This window comes from Schistocerca serialis, chromosome 6 (assembly GCF_023864345.2).
Source record: "Schistocerca serialis cubense isolate TAMUIC-IGC-003099 chromosome 6, iqSchSeri2.2, whole genome shotgun sequence".
Lineage (NCBI taxonomy): Eukaryota > Metazoa > Arthropoda > Insecta > Orthoptera > Acrididae > Schistocerca > Schistocerca serialis.
Window position 1 is genome coordinate 483,377,643 of NC_064643.1, and position 24,225 is coordinate 483,401,867.

The following is a 24,225-nucleotide window of genomic DNA, read 5'->3' on the forward strand; positions in this document are numbered from 1 at the left end:
AATTTAATTCGACTACACTGCATTACCTTAATTTTTACTATAGCTGATGTTCATATTAAACCTGTTTTCAATACATCTGTTCCGTTCAGCGGCTTTCGTAAGACCTTTGTTGTCTGACAGAATTAACAATTTCGTCGGGAACCCCCAAAGTTTTATTTATTCACCCTGAACTTTTGTTTCCTCTCCGAATTTGTCCTTGTACAGATTGAATACCACAGTGGAGAGACTACAATCCTGTGTCACTCCTTTATCAACTACTGCTTCTCTTCATGTAGTTCGACTTTTACACCTGCAGTCTGCAGTCTCTTTCTCGCATAAGTTATCTATAATTTTTCATTCCATGTATTATCCATGCTATCTTTAGAATTTCAGTTAGAGTACTCCAATCAAATTACAAAACGCAGAGGCACAGGGCGTCCCTCACGAGTCTCATCTTGCTTCCCTGAATTCGTCGTGTACGCCATAAAAATCGCATGACCATGTTAAAATATCTTTAAGGAATTTCCTGGAAGTCATTAACTTGTCACTGTACTCTGAGATAATTCTGATGCCATATGATAACTACATAATCCAGAAATAATGAAAAATGGACTGCGCACTCCCCATTGCGCTTCCCACAGAATTCAAACTTTTCGTTATCTAACCTGTAAAGTGATTCACGGGCATCTTTACAGTCCTCTGCAGAGTAACAGCAGTCACAAAATGAGGCTTCAACATGCAATTCGATCTAAATCCAAGTGGACAAATTATAGCCTACTTCTTACTTTGCATTTCACGCAGCCTGCCGTAGAAGCTTTACATTTTCTGATTTGAAGACTGACTACTGGAACAAGTTCATTGGATCACTAAGGAACGGGGTGGAGAACGAAAGATGAGCACGTTTGCTTTATTAATGGTAGGATAACCATTGAAATCGCAGAACACTTTAAAATTCTGTACTTTTGCTGTGCTAGGATGACTGTCTGCAAGGTGTAAAGTGTGTCCGGGAGACGCGGAAAATAGTGCAGTCGTAGTCTTAATGTGGCAACGAAGTGATTTATCTAACATCCAGAAGGGTATGATCACTAGCTTTCGGGCCAAGGGTGGAAGCATTTCCGAAATGGCTCAGTCTGTAAACCATTTGCGTGCGTGGTTGAAGTATACTGTGCATGTCAAAATGGAGTTGTCCAAAACCGGCGCCGAGGCAACTGGTATGCACCATGAGCCATGGATAGCAGGGGTGAAAAAGACTACCAAGATGTGTACGGGAGAACAGACGTGCAACTGTTGAGCAACTGACCGCCAAGATGAACTAAAGGGCTGCCGACAGCGTCTCCGTAACGACCGTTCTGAGAGCTTTGCTGTGTAAGAGCCTCCGCCAGAGGCGCCCGGTTCACGCACGCATGCTGGCTGCTGTTCATCGATGACGAAGACTGGGATTTGAGCGCCAGTACCGTGACTGGAAGTAGAATGAGTGGTGACAGGTGCCCTTTTCCAATGAATCGCGTTCTATGCTGCAGCGGCGTGAAACGTCTGAAAGCGAACACCCTGCAACAATCGGCGGAAGAGTCCAGGGTGGTGGAGGGAAAGTTATGATCTGGGAAGTGTTTTCGAGGCATTCACTGGGTGACATCGTCATTCTGGAAGGCAAAATGAATTAACAGAAGTAAACAAGCAGTTTGGTTTCTTCTCGGCACGATGGCATCTACGAGCATGACAATGCAACGTGTCACACAGCTCTAAGTGTATGTGCGTGGTTCAAAGGATCAGTTTACTGTACTACCCTGGCCACTGACCTCCCCGGATTTGTATCTAATCGAGAATATGTGGAACCATCTCTATCCGGCTATTCACGCCATGGATACTCAACGGAGAAATCTTGCGCAGCTGTTCACGACGCATGGGATGGCTCCATATCCCTCGCGGTACCTTCCAGAACCTGAATGACTCCTGCACTTTTCGTGCTGCAAAAGATTCAGGCTTTTGACAGATGGTCACATTATGTGAACGGACAGCGTACGTGAAGGGAAAAAAATCTTCAGCAGCACTCTTACGCCATAGTCCTCGTTTGAAGCAGTGAATATAGTTAACAAATCAGTAAGGCGCAAAGCACGCTCTATGAAATCGTGGATCGTATATTAAAACATAGCGCTTTTACGAGCGCGTAAATGTCTTTTGAAACACACATTACGACGTTACAACTGAAACGTGTTCTCGGTGACCTTGTCCTTAGTTTAGCAGTCCAGCTAACAGAAACTTAGATGAGGTATTTTTGTTATAAACAAACATTTTTTCAATTCTATAAAATTATTTATAGAACCAGAATTATATTCACAATGTACAATCGTAGAAAAAAACGAAATGACAGTGTCACTGTACTGTGAAACAAGAAAATCTGGCAAGACGCGCAATAAGTGCAAAGGAAAAAAATTACTGGAACATATAATTTACTTCATTTTCAATAGGGAAGTAGGCGGCTAGAATTTTACACTTAAGCGTACATTGCAGCGAGGCCACTGAACTTATCATCTTTGAATAGAAGTCAGCAACACCTTGCAGGTCGTGGCATCTCGTTCTTATTACTACCGCAAAAAAAGGAACGGCAGTTTCTCCTGTTTCAAATTTGGCAGTAAGTATAAGAAATAACGCAAGATGAAAGAAAAACACGAAAAACTTTGAGGACGAAACACTTTTCCGCACTCGATAGTGAAGCGTGTACAGGCGTCGCAATCAGCATTAATCCTTCGTTATGAACAACATGTACCAACTAATAGAATAAAATGAAAGAAGAGGTTAAATTTAACCGTTTCTCACGAAAGATGGGCACAAAATGGGCACCAAAATATTTATCACCTTTGAAAGCAATGCTACATGCCACATACCGCTGAACGAATGCAACAGCCAAACAAGAAAACTTGTTTCAATTACATTTTTTGAACTGTAATACTTCATGACCCATGTCAGGACATGCGGGGACCAAGCAGCAATCGGTATTGTAATTGTCAACTGTCGAAGCTGCGTTGGTAAAGTACCGGAACTTCAAGCGCTGATAGAAAGCACCCCGAAGCTGAAATCGTTATAGGTACAGAAAGCTGGCTTAAGCCAGAGATAAATTCTGCCGAAATTTTTACAAAGGTACAGACGGTGTTTAGAAAGGATAGATTGCATGCAACCGGTGGTGGAGTGTTCGTCGCTGTTAGTAGTAGTTTATCCTGTAGTGAAGTAGAAGTGGATAGTTCCTGTGAATTATTATGGGTGGAGGTTACACTAAACAACCGAACCAGGTTAATAATTGGCTCCTTTTACCGACCTCCCGACTCAGCAGCATTAGTGGCAGAACAACTGAGAGAAAATTTGGAATACATTTCACATAAATTTTCTCAGCATGTTATAGTCTTAGGTGGAGATTTCAATTTACCAGATATAGACTGGGACACTCAGATGTTTAGGACGGGTGGTAGGGACAGAGCATCGAGTGACATTATACTGAGTGCACTATCCGAAAATTACCTCGAGCAATTAAACAGAGAACCGACTCGTGGAGATAACATCTTGGACCTACTGATAACAAACAGACCCGAACTTTTCGACTCTGTATGTACAGAACAGGGAATCAGTGATCATAAGGCCGTTGCAGCATCCCTGAATATGGAAGTTAATAGGAATATAAAAAAAGGGAGGAAGGTTTATCTGTTTAGCAAGAGTAATAGAAGGCAGATTTCAGACTACCTAACAGATCAAAACGAAAATTTCTTTTCCGACACTGACAATGTTGAGTGTTTATGGAAAAAGTTCAAGGCAATCGTAAAATGTGTTTTAGACAGGTACGTGCCGAGTAAAACTGTGAGGGACGGGAAAAACCCACCGTGGTACAACAACAAAGTTAGGAAACTACTGCGAAAGCAAAGAGAGCTCCACTCCAAGTTTAAATGCAGCCAAAACCTCTCAGACAAACAGAAGCTAAACGATGTCAAAGTTAGCGTAAGGAGGGCTATGCGTGAAGCGTTCATTGAATTCGAAAGTAAAATTCTATGTACCGACTTGACAGAAAATCCTAGGAAGTTCTGGTCTTACGTTAAATCAGTAAGTGGCTCGAAACAGCATATCCACACACTACGGGATGATGATGGCATTGAAACAGAGGATGACACGCGTAAAGCTGAAATACTAAACACCTTTTTCCAAAGCTGTTTCACAGAGGAAGACCGCACTGCAGTTCCTTCTCTAAATCCTCGCACAAATGAAAAAATGGCTGACATCGAAATAAGTGTCCAAGGAATAGAAAAGCAACTGGAATCACTCAATAGAGGGAAGTCCACTGGACCTGACGGGATACCAATTCGATTCTACACAGAGTACGCGAAAGAACTTGCCCCCCTTCTAACAGCCGTGTACCGCAAGTCTCTAGAGGAACGGAGGGTTCCAAATGATTGGAAAAGAGCACAGATAGTCCCAGTCTTCAAGAAGGGTCGTCGAGCAGATGCGCAAAACTATAGACCTATATCTCTGACGTCGATCTCTTGTAGAATTTTAGAACATGTTTTTTGCTCGCGTATCATGTCATTTCTGGAAACCCAGAATCTACTATGTAGGAATCAACATGGATTCCGGAAACAGCGATCGTGTGAGACCCAACTCGCTTTATTTGTTCATCAGACCCAGAAAATATTAGATACAGGCTCCCAGGTAGATGCTATTTTTCTTGACTTCCGGAAGGCGTTCGATACAGTTCCGCACTGTCACCTGATAAACAAAGTAAGAGCCTACGGAATATCAGACCAGCTGTGTGGCTGGATTGAAGAGTTTTTAGCAAACAGAACACAGCATGTTGTTATCAATGGAGAGACGTCTACAGACGTTAAAGTAACCTCTGGCGTGCCACAGGGGAGTGTTATGGGACCATTGCTTTTCACAATATATATAAATGACCTAGTAGATAGTGTCGGAAGTTCCATGCGGCTTTTCGCGGATGATGCTGTAGTATACAGAGAAGTTGCAGCATTAGAAAATTGTAGCGAAATGCAGGAAGATCTGCAGCGGATAGGCACTTGGTGCAGGGAGTGGCAACTGACCCCTAACATAGACAAATGTAATGTATTGCGAATACATAGAAAGAAGGATCCTTTATTGTATGATTATATGATAGCGGAACAAACACTGGTAGCAGTTACTTCTGTAAAATATCTGGGAGTATGCGTGCGGAACGATTTGAAGTGGAATGATCATATAAAATTAATTGTTGGTAAGGCGGGTACCAGGTTGAGATTCATTGGGAGAGTGCTTAGAAAATGTAGTCCATCAACAAAGGAGGTGGCTTACAAAACACTTGTTCGACCTATACTTGAGTATTGCTCATCAGTGTGGGATCCGTACCAGATCGGTCTGACGGAGGAGATAGAGAAGATCCAAAGAAGAGCGGCGCGTTTCGTCACAGGGTTATTTGGTAACCGTGATAGCGTTACGGAGATGTTTAATAAACTCAAGTGGCAGACTCTGCAAGAGAGGTGCTCTGCATCGCGGTGTAGCTTGCTCGCCACGTTTCGAGAGGGTGCGTTTCCGGATGAGGTATCGAATATATTGCTTCCCCCTACTTATACCTCCCGAGGAGATCACGAATGTAAAATTAGAGAGATTAGAGCGCGCACGGAGGCTTTCAGACAGTCGTTCTTCCCGCGAACCATACGCGACTGGAACAGGAAAGGGAGGTAATGACAGTGGCACGTAAAGTGCCCTCCGCCACACACCGTTGGGTGGCTTGCGGAGTATCAATGTAGATGTAGTGATTTCCCGTGGTAATGCGATTGGGGTACAAATAAATATCAGCTCAATAAAAATTTTAACTTCCTCCTGAAGTACAAGTTTTCTCGATTTTAAGAGTGACATTTCTTCATCTTACACAACAACAATAAATTTTAAAGATCTTTTAATTGGATTGCGAGTAAACGTATTTTCTTGTGACAAAGAAATACTTTCGAATATGCCTTCAGTAGATCCTATGTAAATGGCCGCTGCTGTTTACAATGCAAAGGGCTTTACCACTACTCATTCTATCGCATATACTGGCTGCACGTTGTGGAATTTCGCACCTTCAACAAAAAATTTTACGTTATAATAGTCAGTTAAGAAAGGGATACATGCATTAATTAAGCCAACTACTAGCACGAGCCAACTTTTATTTTTATGTTGCGAGTACTGGTCAATCACCTCTAACGCTCTACACTACTTTACAAAACTAATAGTACACAACAAATTCAGTCAGTCTTCAAGAATATTGCCAAAACCAAGCAGCGTCCTAATTGTAAGACAATGGTGGACAGATATTTACTGTCTGGTACAAATGAACTATGCAAGTGGTTGTAAAAAGGTACCAGAGTAACTAAATGTAGTGCAATGACCAAGCTGCGCAGTACCTACGACGATAAATACTAAACAAAAATTTGTGATGCATCTCCCGTAGCAGTAAATAATCGTGCCTCTTAGTACCATTGTTACCTCTGCATTTTGTAATTCTCAGCTACATTCCAGCACAAGTGTGATTATAAAGTCAGTTATAGTCGGCTAAATTTTGCAGTGCGGCGACGTATTGTTCTTTGCAAGGCTTTTAACGCTTCTCATGTGGTTATATGCAAAGCTGTGAAAATGACATGTCTTAATGATATTCCCATAAACGTGCTAGCATGCAGAAAATGTTATGAAGAAAAATCTAACTTATTTTCTGAGAAGACTGTCACTACCCCAGTTTCAAATCAGGGTGCTGCTGACGGGTGGTCCACCGCAACCACTTTTTAGCTACTCAGCTTAAAAAATATGGTGGCCGCAACTTTTGCTGCACACATTGCAAAAGAACTCTTTAACTATTCCATTTACTAATACTGGGATACAGGTAGCTTCGGTTTGAAAAACAAATGCGGAACCAAGAGCTGGGGTTGAACGAATAAATTATTTTCATGGTAATTTTTTCGAAGACATACGGCTTCTTTAATTGCCTATTTTCAATTTGATTGTTACTCAGAATTTACCACATCCACATACGTAACAGGGCGCACTCGCTAAGGCATACAACTGTGTGGGCTAATAAAACTGTCAACAAACTTCTCGCGTAATTTAACAAGAAACCAATTCTATTAACATCAAGCGTATACTGCATATAGAAGAAAACTGACAGATGACCTAATCTGATGGCATGGTACCATGAGCGTTTTTTGAGACACGATGACAATGCGAGAAGAATAAGTCGTATAAATGCTGTTGCTTATCATTCTTTCTTATTCCCTATCGGTTAACCCAAGCGGCGGTCTTTCTTCCCGAACTGTAGCTTTCCACCGGATGGACGCACACGTAGAGGTAACAGAAAAGGCGCGGTACAACTACAGCACACTGACTCTGCACCAACTACATGGAAAACAAAGAAAGTCGCTGCGAAACTGCTGTTATTACAGAATATCACAACTATCTTGTCTCAAATTGGGAGCAACAACGATTAAATAAGTTTTAATATACCCACAACACAGGCAACTCGCAACTTTTTCTATAAAGAAGACTCTTTTCCAATCAAGACCACGACATAACCGAGATTCATCTTGCCTTGTGGTGTACACAGTCACACTGGGTGAGACAGCCGTTTTTATGTTAAATTATTTGTAACTACTACTCACGTACGTAACGCCAGCAACATTACCACACCAACAAAGCTGTGCCGACGCGCGGCAACTGTCACATACACTTCGGCACTTAACCACCAGGGCGTGCGACGGTTGCAGCAGACGGTGGCGCTTCCTTGCGACGGGTCAATAGAAACAAATAACGAATGCGACGCGCGAAGAATCGTGTAGTACGCATTGTGGTACCCACTCATGTATTTTATCTTTCAATTATTCGACTGAAGTTGCCGTGTTTTACGCGTCAAACTAAAATACCCATGTCTGGTACTAACCTATGTTTTAATAATAACGCTGAACAGTGTGTCACGTAGTTGAAGTCAATAGAACCAAGGAAATAACAAAATGAATTGTAAAATTTTATTTGCTCCATCCGAAATGGTTGGAGGAAGCCTGTGAATCTAAAAACAGCAGGACTGTTTATGTGGCAACTTATCTGCTACGATTTTCTTTTTATTTATATTTTACATGAGGCATTTCGGTAAATAATTGTCGTTTTCAATTGTAATATGCTATTATTCACTATGTTTTCGACGTATATGTTGCTGCTTTGCTCTGTCGTATTCATGGTAATGTATTGCAAAAGCACCTTTTTTTTCCAATTGTCGTGTTGCCAACTCAGTCCATTTCTCGTATTGCTGTACTTAAGTAAATTAAACAAATAATTTATCCTAATTCAAGTTCTTATTAAAATATCAACCTACAAATAAGAAATTTCATTGGGTTAATACTGGAATTAATATTGTGGATGGACTTTTAGACTAGAAAGCTCAATACACTGTTTAACAATCAATTTTCTGACTATTACTACCCACTGCACCAAGTCCAAGAGGTTGGAGGAGCCGAAGGACCCATGTATACTGCCAATAATATTTTATAGCTAAGAGGCATGGACATTAAATGAGTTCATTGTCATAAAACTTAAAGTAGTCCAAAGAGGAATAGAAACATCGATATTGGGCTACACAAAGGCAGAATGAAAGTAGTTGATATCAGACAAATAACAAAGATCACTCACATAATGGACAACTGAATACCTTGAAATGGCAGTAAGCTGGTCATTGTCGCTTGAAGGAAGAAGCCTGGATCCAGCGGGCAAACCGGAGTGCCAAATTCATATTCTTGAAAAAACCCTGTTTCACAAAGTGCCTAGCATTCAGCAACGTTGGTCTAGCGATTATTCATATAATTTTGAAACGCATCCCAGTTTCTTCCTGAACATTTTTGACTACATTCTAAGTTGTTTTCTGAATGAATCATAAGTTGATTTTTGAATATGTGGATATGAGTCTTGCTTATTTAGCGTGTGTTACAATCGCTGCAATATTAGGAAAACGTATTTCGTTTTATCAAGGAGACTGACAAAACAGACATAATCGAATCAAGGAACAACATCAGTCTTGGGTATTACCCATACTATCATCTTTTTCAGTATTCGACAATGAAATGTTGATTTTTCATGTAGCAAAACGTTTGATGAACTTTGATGAGGTAATGGATTCTTTTGCAGAGAGGCAAGCACGCCAGGTAAAGCTGTAGCAAGATTAGAGAGAAAAAATCCTGGGACCTAAGGGTTGAAGAAATGTGTGCTGTCTTGCTTGTCTCTCGCTGTTACTGGTTTCATGTTTCCTCCATTTAATTTTATGTCACTCAAAAGAGAAAGTTGTTAGCTATTGGGCAATAAGGAGTGCAAATTTTCTGAAGAGTTCTTATTCTCTGGGCAACAAATAATTCCATCCAATTTTAACTCTGAGCTATTTAAAGTGAGGTAGGATGTCGAACTGGCCGATTGGAGGCAGGAGATACATCACTGGGCATTTTAATTTCCACTGTCCTGAATATAGGTTTTATGGCTTCCATTACAAAATATATAGGTTTAAATTCCAAAGAGCGAAACACAGAGATGTGTGATGGAAGAATACTGCGTGAAGAGGCGTGGCACTGCATTTCGGCACACTCCAGACTAAGTAACACGTCTTACATGTTCTCGAACATATATGGTTTGTACATCAGATGCTTCGAAAAGATGTGCGTTACAAAAGGAACATTTTTTTTTTCTTTTTTTCTTTTTTTTGGACATTCTACCTCAAACGCTCGAGGGGAGGGTGGAGATACAGGGGTGCCACTATCAAGGTTTTTCCCCAGTTCATCGGAAATATCGTAGATCTGGGCCTGCTAAGAAAATATGGTAGGTGATCGAAACAAGTACTATACTGGAGCTCAAATTACCAAAAGACCAAGGGGAAGACCACCAGACAGTTGGGTCAGAGACTTAAAGAAGACAGTCAGACAACTGCCAACGGGAAACTCAAGATCAGCAGAAATGGAAGAATGTCCAGGGATCCTACGTTGCATACAGACTCAAATAGGCCACATCACCAAGTGATTGAAATGGCTGATGATGATGATGATTGTGTGTCATCTGAAGCAATAAGAGTCTGCAGCAGGACCTCCATGGATTGATTGAACAATCACACTTGCTACGAAACAAGTCTGCAAAGCTATTAGAACCATTCTTGTTCTGAGTAATACACTGGTAGCAGTCACTAACTACTTTAAATGCATCTATTTAACTATTTTTCATTCTGAATAAGAAGTTAGTTTTCTTATATGTGTGTTAATTTTGTTAAAAAAAAATGTTGAAGAAACCTCCACATACACAACTGTTTAGCCCCTTACTGCGTGAAAAAATGTCACATGTTAACTTCAGTGTCCTGACGTCTGGAAAAATATGTAAAAAATTCTCTCTCTTATGTGTGGTTCGTTAGTTTTTGTTTAAGGGTTTGTGGCATATTTGGGACAGCTTGCAGTTACTCCCAACATTTTGTGATACTAGTTTCACGCTGGATGAGATATAAACATACGTTAGCAGAACTAAGTTTATTTTTTTTAAATAATTACAATTTCTGTTCATTAATTTATATGTTTATCAGAAATCAAACAAAATTATTTATCATTTAGTCTACTCGTTATGAAATTTAATCAAACAGTTTCTCTCCTTATTCAAACATAAAGATGGACTGCACTTCAGACAGACTATGAAGAATTTTCCATTGCAATCTAAGCTTGGATCAACCACAGTTTGAGCCAGACTGGCATGTGACCTATGCCAGTCTGTCGTGCCTGACACTGTGCAAGATCTGTCATAGGACCCTTCTTCCTACTGTCCATCTGTTTCTGGACTTCACTGCTTGGCTACCTCATTTCTTGAATAATGTTTTGCCCTTTTTACAGAGGGCATCTGCCACTGATACCTTCAAATCCACTAGGGTCATATAGTCTGTATTTCTCCTTCTCCATAGCAGTCAGCTATTAACACAAGCTAGATCAATTAGAAGAAAGAAAATCTTTAGGTACCTTTTTTTTTTATCCGATTTGAATTCTGTAATATCCAAGCATAGAATCTAACAGATCGACACCACCCATGTACTCACTGTAGACCATCACAGAGCGTTGACAAGGTATCATTTTGTATTTCTTTTCCTTTCTGAAAAGCCTCTTATTTTCATCTTCTGGCTTGGATCCAACATATGTGGACAAAGTGTTGACTACTCTGTTGTCAAACCAGGTTACTATTGACAATTTTAAACCATCTACTGTTGCTACCTTATCCTTCATGCTACCTCGGCCATTCTTCTTCATTTCTGCCTCCTTAAGGAAAATGCAACCTGGTATGTGATTGGCACGGACTGTTCCTAATGACCATATTCCTTCCTTATGCAAATGCACTTCCAAAGGTATACTAGTGAACCAATTGCCAAAAAACGATTGTTGTTCACATGTCTTGGGACTGTTTGTGTAAGATGCACAACAACATTGCTGCTAACTTCTAGCTCCACAGTACCAGGCATTATAACATTATTCTGAGCTCCAGCAAAAATTTCGTAATCTTAGCTGAATTCTGACGCCCCAACAAGAACAAAAGCTTTGAGCCCCCATTTATGTGGATTACTAGGATTGTATTGTTTTAGTGAAGATCTGCACTTTGTTGGAATAATCTGTTCATCCACAGCTAAAAACTCCTCTTTTGGTACTCACAACAGTCTTTCATGCAACCGGTCTAGCAGTGGGCAAATTTTGAAAAGTTCATCATGGTGGGGGTCACAAGTGGGGACTAGATTACTGTTATCATAGAAGTATATGAAGCGTTTTATTTCTTCCCATTGGTTACAGCTCATTATGTCACTTGCAGCAGGGTGGCCCTGATGTTGAGACCAATAAAGCCTTTTTGCTGGGAGCTGAATAATGGACATAAGCATGGTCATACCAATAAATTGTTTCATTTCTTCTACATTAACATTTACACTTTTACTGGGTTGGCATTCTACAGAATACAAATTAGTTTGTTTGTTTGTTTGTTTATGTACTGCACTATGCCTTCAGTAAAGAAAGACTGAAAATATTCCATAGGAGTGTCAAGATCCAATATATGCTCAGGAAGATTAGTATTACCGGTGAATTTTATCTCTTTATCTTTTCTAATCAAGTGTCCTACATTCCAGTGTATTGTAGGTTTCTCCACCTTAGCAGGAGGTTTTGAAATTCGTTGCTTTGCTCTAACACTTTCTGCAATATAATTATCGTCAACGTTACCATCAGCAAAAAGCCTCATCTCACTGATATCTTCTGACTGATTCCACTTCTGGTATCACCTTTCTTTTCTTTTCTCTTTTTTTTTTTTTTTTTTTTTTTTAAGCTCTTAGGTCTGATATCATTATCACTATCTGATTCTGAAAAGCACAACATCTCCATTTTGAAAATACTGTTCTGCAGAAAATGTTTCATGATCTGACATATCTGGGTCTTTGCTAACATTTCCATCCTCAATAACTCTTATTGTGGCAGAAGAGCTGTAAAACTTTGTTACATTCATTGCATTAACACAGTTGAAAAGAGAAGATATATTTTACTGTGAAAGTTAGGTTATGATGAATGTTTACTTTATGCTACCAATAATGCATGTTGTGTCATGTGTGTCACAAACCAGTTTTCAATATTATACGTATTCTAATTGACAAGTACACAAACTTACATCTTTACAATTATCCATAGATGTCCTTTCACCCCTAGAAATTATATAAACTCTAGATTAAAATGTTTACTGCGTCAAATACAACTTTTCATATGACAGGACTGAACGTAAACAGCTCACAGCACAAAGCAAAGATTATTACTACATAGCTCCTTACTCTCGCAACAGATGGCATTTGTTGTTTGCAGAGATATTCTTAACAGTGTATGTTTACAAAATATATTTTCAAATATGAGCTTCACAATGAGGAAAATGGCATGTGCCATATCTGACCCAGTATCCAGTAAGACGTTAGAGAAAAATGGTTAAAGGATAAAGAATTAAAAGTCTGGATTCAAAAGGTGCCGACAGATAAAACAAAACTGTGATGTCATTTTTGTCGGTGCCCTCTCCATTCAGATGATATGTTAGATTTGATGAATGTTGCAAATCAGGTAGTATATTCCATATAAGCTGGCAAAATACAGTATAAAAGTATACACACACTGTGATTGTAGAATTCTGTACACCATAAATATGCGAGTAAAAGCAGCCAAACAGCGTGCTAATCCATATCAAACACCCAATTATACATGGAATGTTGTATTATTACGAATTCAATCCACTGACAACAGAGGCAGAAACATGACTGTGGACAACAGTTCTATATATACATCCATTGCTAATGAACTGTACACTAATCATCCAATCACAGCAGTAGGTACTCTTTAAAAGAATGGGAGAGAAATTCCGTCAGAACTGCTATCAATAAAAAGAATGCCAGTAAATGATAGGATCTTTGGATTTGGAGAGAAACAGGGTAGCGGCTGCCTCCTTTGCTCATAAAACAAGAAACGTAAAAAGAATATGCTAATGGTATCTACCATGCATATAAGTAAACCGGAAGTGATTAAATTCTACAATCTCGCAAAAATAGGTGTGGATGTTGTTGATCACCTGAAATCGGAATATTCTGTTTCAAGAAAAGGCAACTGCTGGTCTCTTACATAGTACCTCCTCCCTCTTCCCCAGTTTGCTGAAAATTGGAGCAATAAATGCTAAAATAATATACAAAATTAATACAAAGGACTTAATTCCAAGGAGAAGATTCCTTGCAGAACTGAGTATGTGCTGACAGAAGCACATATGACCAAACACATGTCAACTCCTAGCATTCCGTACCACTTGAAGGAGAAAATATAAGGTCTTGTAGATACCCACAACCTACCTAGAGCAGAAGGATCAAGTGAAAAGTGAATCAAAATGAAAACCAAGCTGTCAATACTGCTGTAAAAGGGAAAATGGACACACAGCCACACCCATCTTTCTTCCAGTCCTATTTATAAAGAACATACAGCAACAAGTGTTCATGCTTGCCTTTGTGTGTATGTCACAAGAAGGTAAATCTGATTCAGATCAGTAAAATGGGAGAGAAAGTAATGTTACTAGTTATGTCAATGTGTGAACCATTCAACAAAATAACATCGATATGGGCTTTCAGAGCCAAACACTCACTAGTTTATCTTTGATGTCTGCACAACACAAAGCTGTACACCTTGTCTGGGCCCGTCAACACTGACATTGAACTGGGATGATTGGGGACATGTTCGAATCTACATAGAGCACGCGAAAGAACTTGCCCCCCTTCTAACAGCCATGTACCGCAAGTCTCTAGAGGAACGGAAGGTTCCAAATGATTGGAAAAGAGCACGGGTAGTTCCAGTTTTCAAGAAGGGTCGTCAAGCAGATGCGCAAAACTGTAGGCCTATATCTCCGACATTGATCTGTTGAAGAATTTTAGAACATGTTTTTTGCTCGCGTATCATGTCATTTCTGGAAACCCAGAATCTACTCTGTAGGAATCAACATGGATTCCGGAAACAGCAATCGTGTGAGACCCAACTCGCTTTATTTGTTCATCAGACCCAGAAAATATTAGATACAGGCTCCCAGGTAGATGCCATTATCCCTGACTTCCGGAAGGCGTTCGATACAGTTCCGCACTGTCTCCTGATAAAGTAAGAGCATACGGAATATCAGACCAGTTGTGTGGCTGGATTAAAGGGTTTTTAACAAACAGAACACAGCATGTTGTACTCGATGGAGAGACGTCTACAGACGTTAAAGTAACCTCTGGAGTGTGCCACAGGGGAGTGTTATGGGACCAATGCTTTTCACAATATATATAAATGACCTAGTAGATAGTGTCTCAAGTTCCATGCGGCTTTTCGCGGATGATGCTGTAGTATACAGAGAAGTTTCAGCATTAGAAAGTTGCAGCGAAATGCAGGAAGATCTGCAGCGGATAGGCACTTGGTGCAGGGAGTGGCAACTGACCCTTAACATAGACAAATGTAATGTATTGCGAATACATAGAAAGAAGGATCCTTTATCGTATGATTATATGATAGCGGAACACACACTGGTAGCAGTTACTTCTGTAAAATATCTGGGAGTATGCGTACGGAAAGATTTGAAGTGGAATGATCATATAAAATTAAATGTTGCTAAGTCGGGTGCCAGGTTGAGATTCGTTGGGAGTGTCCTTAGAAAATGTAGTCCATCAACAAAGGAGGTGGCTTACAAAACACTTGTTCGACCTGTACTTGAGTATTGCTCATCAGTGTGGGATCCATACCAGGCCGGGTTGACGGAGGAGAGAGAGAAGATCCAAAGAAGAGCAGCATGTTTCATCACAGGATTATTTGGTAAGCGTGATAGTGTTATGGAGATGTTTAGCAAACTCAAGTGGCAGACTCTGCAAGACAGGTGCTCTGCATCGCGGTGTAGCTTGCTGTCCAGGTCTCGAGAGGGTGCGTTTCTGGATGAGGTATCGAATATATTGCTTCCACCTACTTATCCCTCCTGAGGAGATCACAAATGTAAAATTAGAGAGATTTGAGCGCGCATGGAGGCTTTCCGGCAGTCGTTCTTCCTGCGAACCAAACGCGACTGGAACAGGAAACGGAGGTAATGACAGTGGCACGTAAAGTGCCCTTCCACACACACCGCTGGGTGGCTTGCGGAGTATAAATGTAGATGTAGATGTAGATGTATGTCAGCAGGGGATTGTTCAAGCTGGTGGATGTTCTGTAATGGTGTGGGGCATGTGCGGTTGTGGGGATTGTGCGGTTGGAGTGATATGGGGGCCCCTGATACGTCTAGATATGATTCTGACAGGTGACACACATTTAAGCATCCATTCACGCCCAGTGTGCATTCCGACGGACTTGGGCAATTCCAGCAGCACAATTTGACACCCCTCATGTCCATAATTGCTGGAGAGTAGCTCAAGGAATACTCTTCTGGGTTTAAACACTTCTGCTGGCCACCAAACTCCCCAAACGTGGACATTATTGAGCGTATCTGGGATGCCTTGCAACAGGTTGTTAAGAAGAGATCTTCACTTCCTCATACTCTTATGGATATTCCCCCTCACACTATTTTAGACATTAGTCAAGTCCGTGCCACAATCACACTATTTTAGACATTAGTCAAGTCCGTGCCACAAAGTGTTGCGACAATGACTGTGTGCTCATGGGGTCCCTTCACGATATTAGGCAAGTATACCAGTTTCTTTGGCTCTTCAGTGTAGAACACTAGAGTGACCCATTACTGATTACTGCTCGAGTGTTTTGGATCCACACCAGTCAGATTAAAGGAAGAGATCGAAGCAATTCAAAGGTTGGCTGCTAGATTTACTACCAGCAGATTCGATCAATATGTGAATGTTACTGAGATGCTTCCCAAAAGGGAAGATGACACTATTTTTGCAGAACACTATTGAAATAATTTAGAAAACCAGCATTTGAAACTGAGTGCAGAACAATTTTACTATCGCAAACATACATTTCATGTAAGGGCCATGAAGATAAGGTAAGAAAAATTAGGGCTTGTACGGATGCATATAGGCAGTCGTTTTTCCTCTAGCTCTGTTTGCAAGTGGAACAGGAGAGGAAGTGACTAGCAGTGGTACAAGGTACCTCCCTCCATGCACCCTACAGTAGCTTTCAGATTATGTATGTTGACAGAACTACTGCTTATTGAAATATTTTTATGTTATGCGATACTTACATTTCATTGTTTGTAACGTAATTGGATACATAAAAAATCTACTCACCAGGCAGCAGCAGCAGGAGAAGACATAAAAAAAAGTTTTTATGTATGCAGGCTTTCACAGCCAGTGGTTGCTGCTTCTGGCAGAAGGGTTGAAGGGAAAGGAAGCGGGGTGAAGGAAAAGGACTGGAGAGGTTTAGGAAAAGGGGCACAGTTCAGTTTTCCTATGTTTAGTCCAGCATTGCCTAATGCTGTCTTTGAAAATCTGAACAATTTCCAGTTCCATCAATTTAATCTTACTCTCATCTTCTACATTTCCAACCTTTCTGCAGTTTCTGAACTTTTAACTCTCAGTTACCAGTGAATTATGCTCAGAATCCATATCGGTTACTGGAAATATCTTAAATTTAAAATCTGGTTTTTGGAATAGTTGTCTTCCAATAGATAATCAGTCTGATACCTTCCACAGTACCCAGGTCTCAGCCACTACTAGTATCTTCTTACATGATTCTTAAACCAAGTATTCGCACCGATTAAATTATGCTCCATGCAAAATTCTTCCTTCTTGATTTCTTTCACCCAGTCAAGGTTCTATTTTTTTTCTTTTCTTCCTTTTTTTACTATCAAATTCCAGTCACCTATAACAATTAAATTTTCATTTCCTTTGACTATCTGAATAATTTCTTTTATCTCATCATATTTCAATCTCTTCATTATCTGTGGAGTACCAGTAGGTGGCATATAAATTTGTACTACTGCAGTGGACATTAGCTTTGTTATTAGTTCCTCCATGTCCGTATCATGCTGCTGATTCCGCAACTCAGGTTCAATTGATGAAAAGCTGCATCAGTTGCCCCCACTCCCCTTATTTTCTTTTTTAGAACTTTATTAACTTCACACGACTGGTTTCAGTCCTCATATTACGCCTTTATCAAGTGTGGAAGTTGTGCTGTAGAGAAGCAACATTGAAGAATCTGCATGGTTTTGGATTGATCCAATTTGGAATAGAAAAATGCAAACGCAGACATATTCTGTATAGATAAATACCTTTATTAAAAATGTGATTTGTCCTTTACATTTACAAAATGTCATGTACAATTTATTTTTCTGCATATATGATTCATATTTTACCTTACTTTTATCTTTAGAATCCTCTTTAGGTTTCAACCCAACACTACTGCACCAATATAAAAAGGATTTGCACCTTGAAATAATTTGTTCACTGCATTACAAAGAGTTTTAGGCAACGCTGTAACCTTACTAATAACAGCAGGCTGACTAGGGTTACTGTATGTTACAAACTTCCACCTGCTTTTACCAATATAAACCCTCCAAGGAACACCAGATGAGTCAAATCCCTCAATACTAAACTGACCCAATTTACTATTATATTCAACTCTCATCTTTTCCAGTGGTCCCTGTTCTTCAAAGACTTTCTAATAGGCACACATGTCACATATAATCAGTTTGCACATGAAGCCTATAAACATACATGACAATCTTATTAGTTATTACATTGTTATACTTATTAGTGCGGAACGCCATCTCATTGTATTATTTGACATTGCTTCCCTATAGCATAACTTTCAGTTAGACTTCATAAGAAAAAGAAATTGGATTGGGCATATATTAAGAAAGAATGACGGACTGATAAAAACAGTTTTAGAAGGTTATGTAGAAGGGAAAAGGAAGCGAGAAAGGAAGAGATTCCAGATACTGGATGACATGATGGACGGTACAACATACAGCAGCCTTAAGAAGGAAGCAATGGATCGCAGAAAATGGAGAGGCAAAGGACCTGCTAATATAGCAGATAACTGATGATGATGATGACAAAGCCCGAAATTGGCTATGGGAACTTAATAAAGTTCTAAAAAAAAAGCAACTGGAGCAGCTTTAATGAAATGTTAGCTTTGTTCTACCTTGGCTACAAAAATGAATAAATTTTATTATTCATAGTAGCTTACCTGAGTTCCTATTTTCTTGTCCATTATTAGATTACTCCTACATTACTCCTATTTGATTTTGTATTTATAACCCTGTACTCACTTAAGGAGTCTATTCTTTCAGATCCTGCACTTAACCAATTCCCACTATCTCTGATTCCAACATATCCCTACCTGTTTTCAAATTTTGTAACCGTCTACAGATCAAAGGCTCTAACAGTCCATGCTGCAAACCAAACAATGCCAGTTTTGCTTCCCGCCCAAAGAACTGAATGGGGACTACTTTACTTCTGGAATATTTTATCCAAGAAGATGACATCATCATTCAACTGTACAGAAGAGCTGCAGGCCCTCAGGCAGAAGAAAGTCTGCAGTTTCCCCTTAAATTTACTGTGTGTTAAATATTAGCTAGTTCCAGTAATTGCTATTTTACAGTGTTTACCCCAAGTTTGTCTAGTGTCTTGCTCTTTTTGTTTTCACAGTTGTACCTCCAACCAGTCTGTGAAACTCTTTCCACAAAAGCATTTTATATATTTACTTTTTGTTTTAGTTTTCACAGAAGGTTTTGTTGTCATACTCTTGCGCGATGTTTTGCAAAAGGAATATTTTATTTACCTTACTTGTCTAAAAATAGGCAAGAAATCTCTTTCCTCAGACTTAAATTAAATGATTTCTTTAACTTTAACCACCAGAATGAGTACTTCACATGTCACATAAAATGTACTTTCACAACTTTATTGCAGATTCTTCCTTTCATCACTGCAGCAGATTCATCATGTCGTTTTTCCATTAGGAAAATACTTTTGTAGAAATTTTTGTAGTTGAGATTCAAATAATGTTAATCAGGAAAAATTATGCATAAAGTTAAATTCAAAGGTGTTAAATTTAAAGACTAATTTTCATCCCCACAGCAGAGCGTGCACTTATATTAAACTTCCTGGCACATTAAAACTGTGAGCTGGACTGGGACTCGAATCTAGACCTTTGCCTTTAAAGGTCCCGGGTTTGAGTCCACATCCAATGCACAGTTTTAATCTGCCAGGAAGTTTCAAGTCAGTGCACACTTCACTGCAGAGTAAAAATGCATTCTGGAAACACTCTCTGCAATTTCCGTTCTTCCAGGAGTGCTAGCCCAACATATGCAGGAGACCTTCTGCCAAGTTCAGATGGTAGCAGACAAGTACTAGTGGAGTGAAGCTGTGAAAGCAGGTCATGAGTCTTGCTTAGATAGGTAAGCTGGTAAAGCACTTGCCTGGGAAAGGCAAAGATCCCAGGTTCAAGTCCCAGTCTGGCACAGAGTTTTAATCTGCCAGGATGTTTCAAAGCAAATGATGTTTCTGAACTGGGATAAATTATAATGAGAGCTTAGTAAAAATTACAAAAAAACTTGGTACACATATTTGATAACAGAAATAAATCTTTCAATTTTTGCAGGTGATGCACCTTATTTTAACATAAGTGATTTGACCAATTCTGCATACATTTTGTGTGTTACAAATATTTTAAATACAAAATAGGATAATATATTCACAATTAGACTGATGCTGAGTGAAGGCGAATATAATGTTCAACTTCCTTAGGACATTTACCATAATTTATCAACAATTTAAAAGCCTATATTGCTTCACATGGTGCAAAGTTGGTGGCAAAAATAACTACTGGAATTCATCATCATGCTCTTCAAGCCATCATGTAATTGTTGTGACTCATGTGGAAAAAGAAATGTCTGGTAACAAAGACATGAGACATAAAAATAAAAGTTGTTAATAATAATACCAATGTAGTCCACACAATTATGATGGCTTTAGTAATACCACAGGACCCATGCAGCATAATACTTAGGGATTGCCTGAAGATTTGTTGTGTTAACATGGCTGTCAACATCGATATATAGTGAACACTATCTGGCCAACCAGGAAACATTTCCACAGTTCAATGACCAATAATGATGTTCACATTTTCACTGTCACTATGACTTAATAGTAATGTGTTAAAAAGTTTCATTGGCTGAACAATTCAAGTTTACTGGTATATTATACATAAAATTGAATTATAAAAGTACTCATCTTTCCTCCATCCTCTTTTCTTTTCATGTTTTTTGTAACATTGTAAGGATGACAATTTAGATTCATTAGATCTTAGTAATTATCACAGTTGCCTGCTTTTTTTCTAGAATAAACTGTGTAAAACACAATTTGTTTATTCAACACAGACCAAAAACGGAATGAACAGAATTTATTGTTTGAACACAGAGCATCCCTTCTGTTCGCATCCCTTCTGTTCCCATTTTCGATACAATTCCAGAAAAATGCCAGTGTAGCAAGTAACAAAATTTTACCATAAGGAATCTAAATTAGGTAGAGAGCTGTCACAACCTGGACAGCTGGCAATTCTCTGTGAGCAGGAGACCAAGGATAGAGAGTGGGTGAGTGGTCCAGTTTGTGTCAAAGGGCATCAATGGCACAGTGGCATACGCAAAAACTTTTGTCAAGTTTACAGATTTATAAAGTATTTTCAGTGTGGGTGTAAGAGCGTGCCGCAAATAAATGCTGATGCCCCGTCAGCGAGACATGATGATGTCCCACAGGTCAGAGAGCAACGGCTGCACATTGTGCTCGCAGCAGTTTTGGCGTGAAGGTGTCATCAACTCAGATATTCTGCAGTACAGTGTGGCTCCCACATCAGCACTCTCATAGTCAGCCAGCCGCACACTCAGGTGAGGACAGCTGACTGTGGTGCAGAATGCTGGCTGTCATGAGGACTGCGCCCTGGTTACCCCCACGGTTCGACTAAGACTGGAACATATATTTGTGAGTCAACCAGGGGACAGCGTGAAGGTGCCATATTTAGTCGGCCTGGAGACGACAGCTTGCAGACCATCCAAGGTATTCCTTCATGGAGGAGGGCTAGCAACACGATAGTCTTCACCTCATCCACAATGTTTCATTAGGCAGCAGCAGTAGACTACCGTATACATCAGGTTGGTTACATCTCAGTGCTGAAGTCAGATAGCAGGGAGACCATCACTGATCAGCCTATCATGGATTCACTGAAACTCAGTGCACTGTTGTTCTCTCTGGTTCTAGTGGCATGGACTGAATGGCAGTATGAATGAATGTGTGTAGCTCTGAAAGTTTCACTGTTTGAAGGACAGATCTTTCATCTATGGCAGGGTGGCTCTGGACATATTAATGCATTTTTCCTCGTTTATCGTTCCTGTCAGTGCTCCTTGCCTCATTGTGGTAAGTCAATAATTATTCTGGGTTTTCGAGCTCTGGTATTTCTGCCTATGTTTGACTTCACAGTGGTGCTCTGGTGCTGATGTTATTAAGTGTTACTCCACACTACCTTGTTATGTAGCACTGCAACATTTGCTATTTGGAGGTTGTGTGGCAATGCCCTGACATCCATTACATCAGTAGTACATCATACCAGCATTCCAACTGGCATGCCGGCTCAGAGCCAGCCTTCTCTGTTCTGAGCTTGCAGGCAAAAAAGAGCTTAAAAAAATTGCTCCTGGTATTAGGCAATCATCAGTTGATTGTACAATATCAGAATATGGGACAGCGAACAGATTTTTCTGAACTTACCTGTTTAGCAATACTATGCATGATCACAATTGTTTCATTTTTCCTGACAGACATTCCAAGAGCTCTTGGCCTAAAACATGGACAGCTAAATTTCTATAATCTTTGAAAAGTATGGCTCTGAACCTTCATAAATGTACATTTAGATGTTTGTTTGTGATGATTGTATAAACAATCAAGTGTTAAGATTTTTGAAAGAAATGGACAAAACTTAATTATAAACTGAAAACTCCATCAAATATGAAGCCAGAGTCAGATTAAACATTAAGGATTCCCCATTCATTTTCAAAGGTTAAGTAAAGGACTGATGAATTTAAGGATGGTAATGCATAAGACCTATGAGACTCTCAGAGTGGCTTGATTAAATAAAATTTTCTCAGTTTTCAGACTGCTTCATTTGTAAATGATGTGGCTTTAAAACTGAGTAATACTGTATTAATTCAATGAAGATGATAAGCACTCAGAATGTCTAAAAACATGGACAAACAATTAAACTGTGTAAAACATTCATATTGTTGTGCTCGATGTTTATCAAATTAGAGGGTACACAAGCTCACTGATATTGCTGACTTGACCGGTCATTTCCACCATATCACACAAAATTTTTAGTGTATAAAAGCTTCCCATTCAATGGGTGTCATGACAATCTGAATAAATGTCATTCAAGTATATTTTGATTAGTTTCAATAAAATTCCATTGGGTTTATCTGGCATTTTGTATCAGCAGTTAAAATGTGGTTTCATCTCTGAAACCCAGAGAACAAGGAATGGTTGAAAAAGAGGGTAATATGAAATACAAAAAGGCAGCAAATAATGTAAAAACTTTTCTGTCAGCAGGACAAGTCGTGTTACTATTTTCTCTTATTCAAATGGTATGGTTGCCTACTTAAGGGCGAAAGTATTCCGTTTACTATTTAATAAACTGAAGGAGGAGGAAGAGGCAGAGGAGAAAAACATACATGGAACTTTTCGCTCCCCCCCCCCCTCCCTCTTCTCCTCCATCTTGCACAGTGTATTTATGTATTTACATGAAACAGAGGCATCTGGTGTAGACCTGGCCTGAGAAATGCATCACTACATAATATTTATGAAGGAAGGCAAGTTTTCATGATCCCCCATAACGGTTCTTTGTTTATGAACTACGCATTTCATTGATGTTGAAAAATATCACACCAATTCAACAGGAAGAAAACGTTTATGCATACTGTTTGGGGTAGCAAGTACTTGCCAGAATGTCCTCAAACCACAGTTGCATGACCTGCATAATTCCTTTCAAACATTGAATAGTGTTTAGGTTACCAGTTTCAGTAATTTTACTTATAGAGAAATTCACTTACGAGCTAGAAGCAGGGCTAGGCGTCTCTGCATATTCATGGGCATCATAGAAATCTTCATCTTCAGAACTAGAATATGATGTCTCTGGTACAGGAAGTGTCACTCCTCCACATGGAATATCTGTTCCACAATAATAAATTTAGATTAGTATATAAAGCTGAAAATAACTCAAGGTAGGTGTGTGTGTGTGTGTGTGTGTGTGTGTGTGTGTGTGTGTGTGTGTGCGCGCGTGTGTGTGTGCGCGCGTGTGCGTGTGCAAAATCTATACTTCAGCGAGTATAAATGATAATTACTCCCAAAAAAAGTATCTATTTAACTGAAAGAAACCAGCAGTATGTTCAATTTCACTTGAACTACTCAAAAAAGGTACTATCAAAGAGTGAAATTAGATAATATCATGGAAATTGAACTAACTTAAAACATGCACTATAAAAGAATGAAAATAGACAGGTGTATGAACTTTATGAAGAATTTTAAGATACCTGCAATAAGCCAGAGAATAACATGAAATTGCAACCCGACTGTATTTCAAATACTACATCAGGTAGGCAGGAAAGAAAATAATCATGCTCATGCAGCATCTGGATAATGCACTATCAATGAGAAATTCAGAGATCCAGAGGATGTGCAAACCATTTAATATGGAAAGGACA

The 24,225-nt window shown here is 39.5% G+C and overlaps 1 protein-coding gene across 5 annotated transcripts in view; it reads right to left on the bottom strand.

Moving 5' to 3' along the window:
* Window positions 1–24,225, bottom strand: part of LOC126485117 (oxysterol-binding protein-related protein 9) — a 520,094-nt gene that overhangs the window by 230,316 nt on the left and 265,553 nt on the right. For all 5 annotated transcript variants that reach the window (XM_050108748.1, XM_050108747.1, XM_050108749.1 and 2 more), the window contains one exon: window positions 23,575–23,692. In XM_050108748.1, the coding sequence (XP_049964705.1) occupies window positions 23,575–23,692 (118 nt within the window). The remainder of the gene's footprint in view (window positions 1–23,574; window positions 23,693–24,225) is intronic.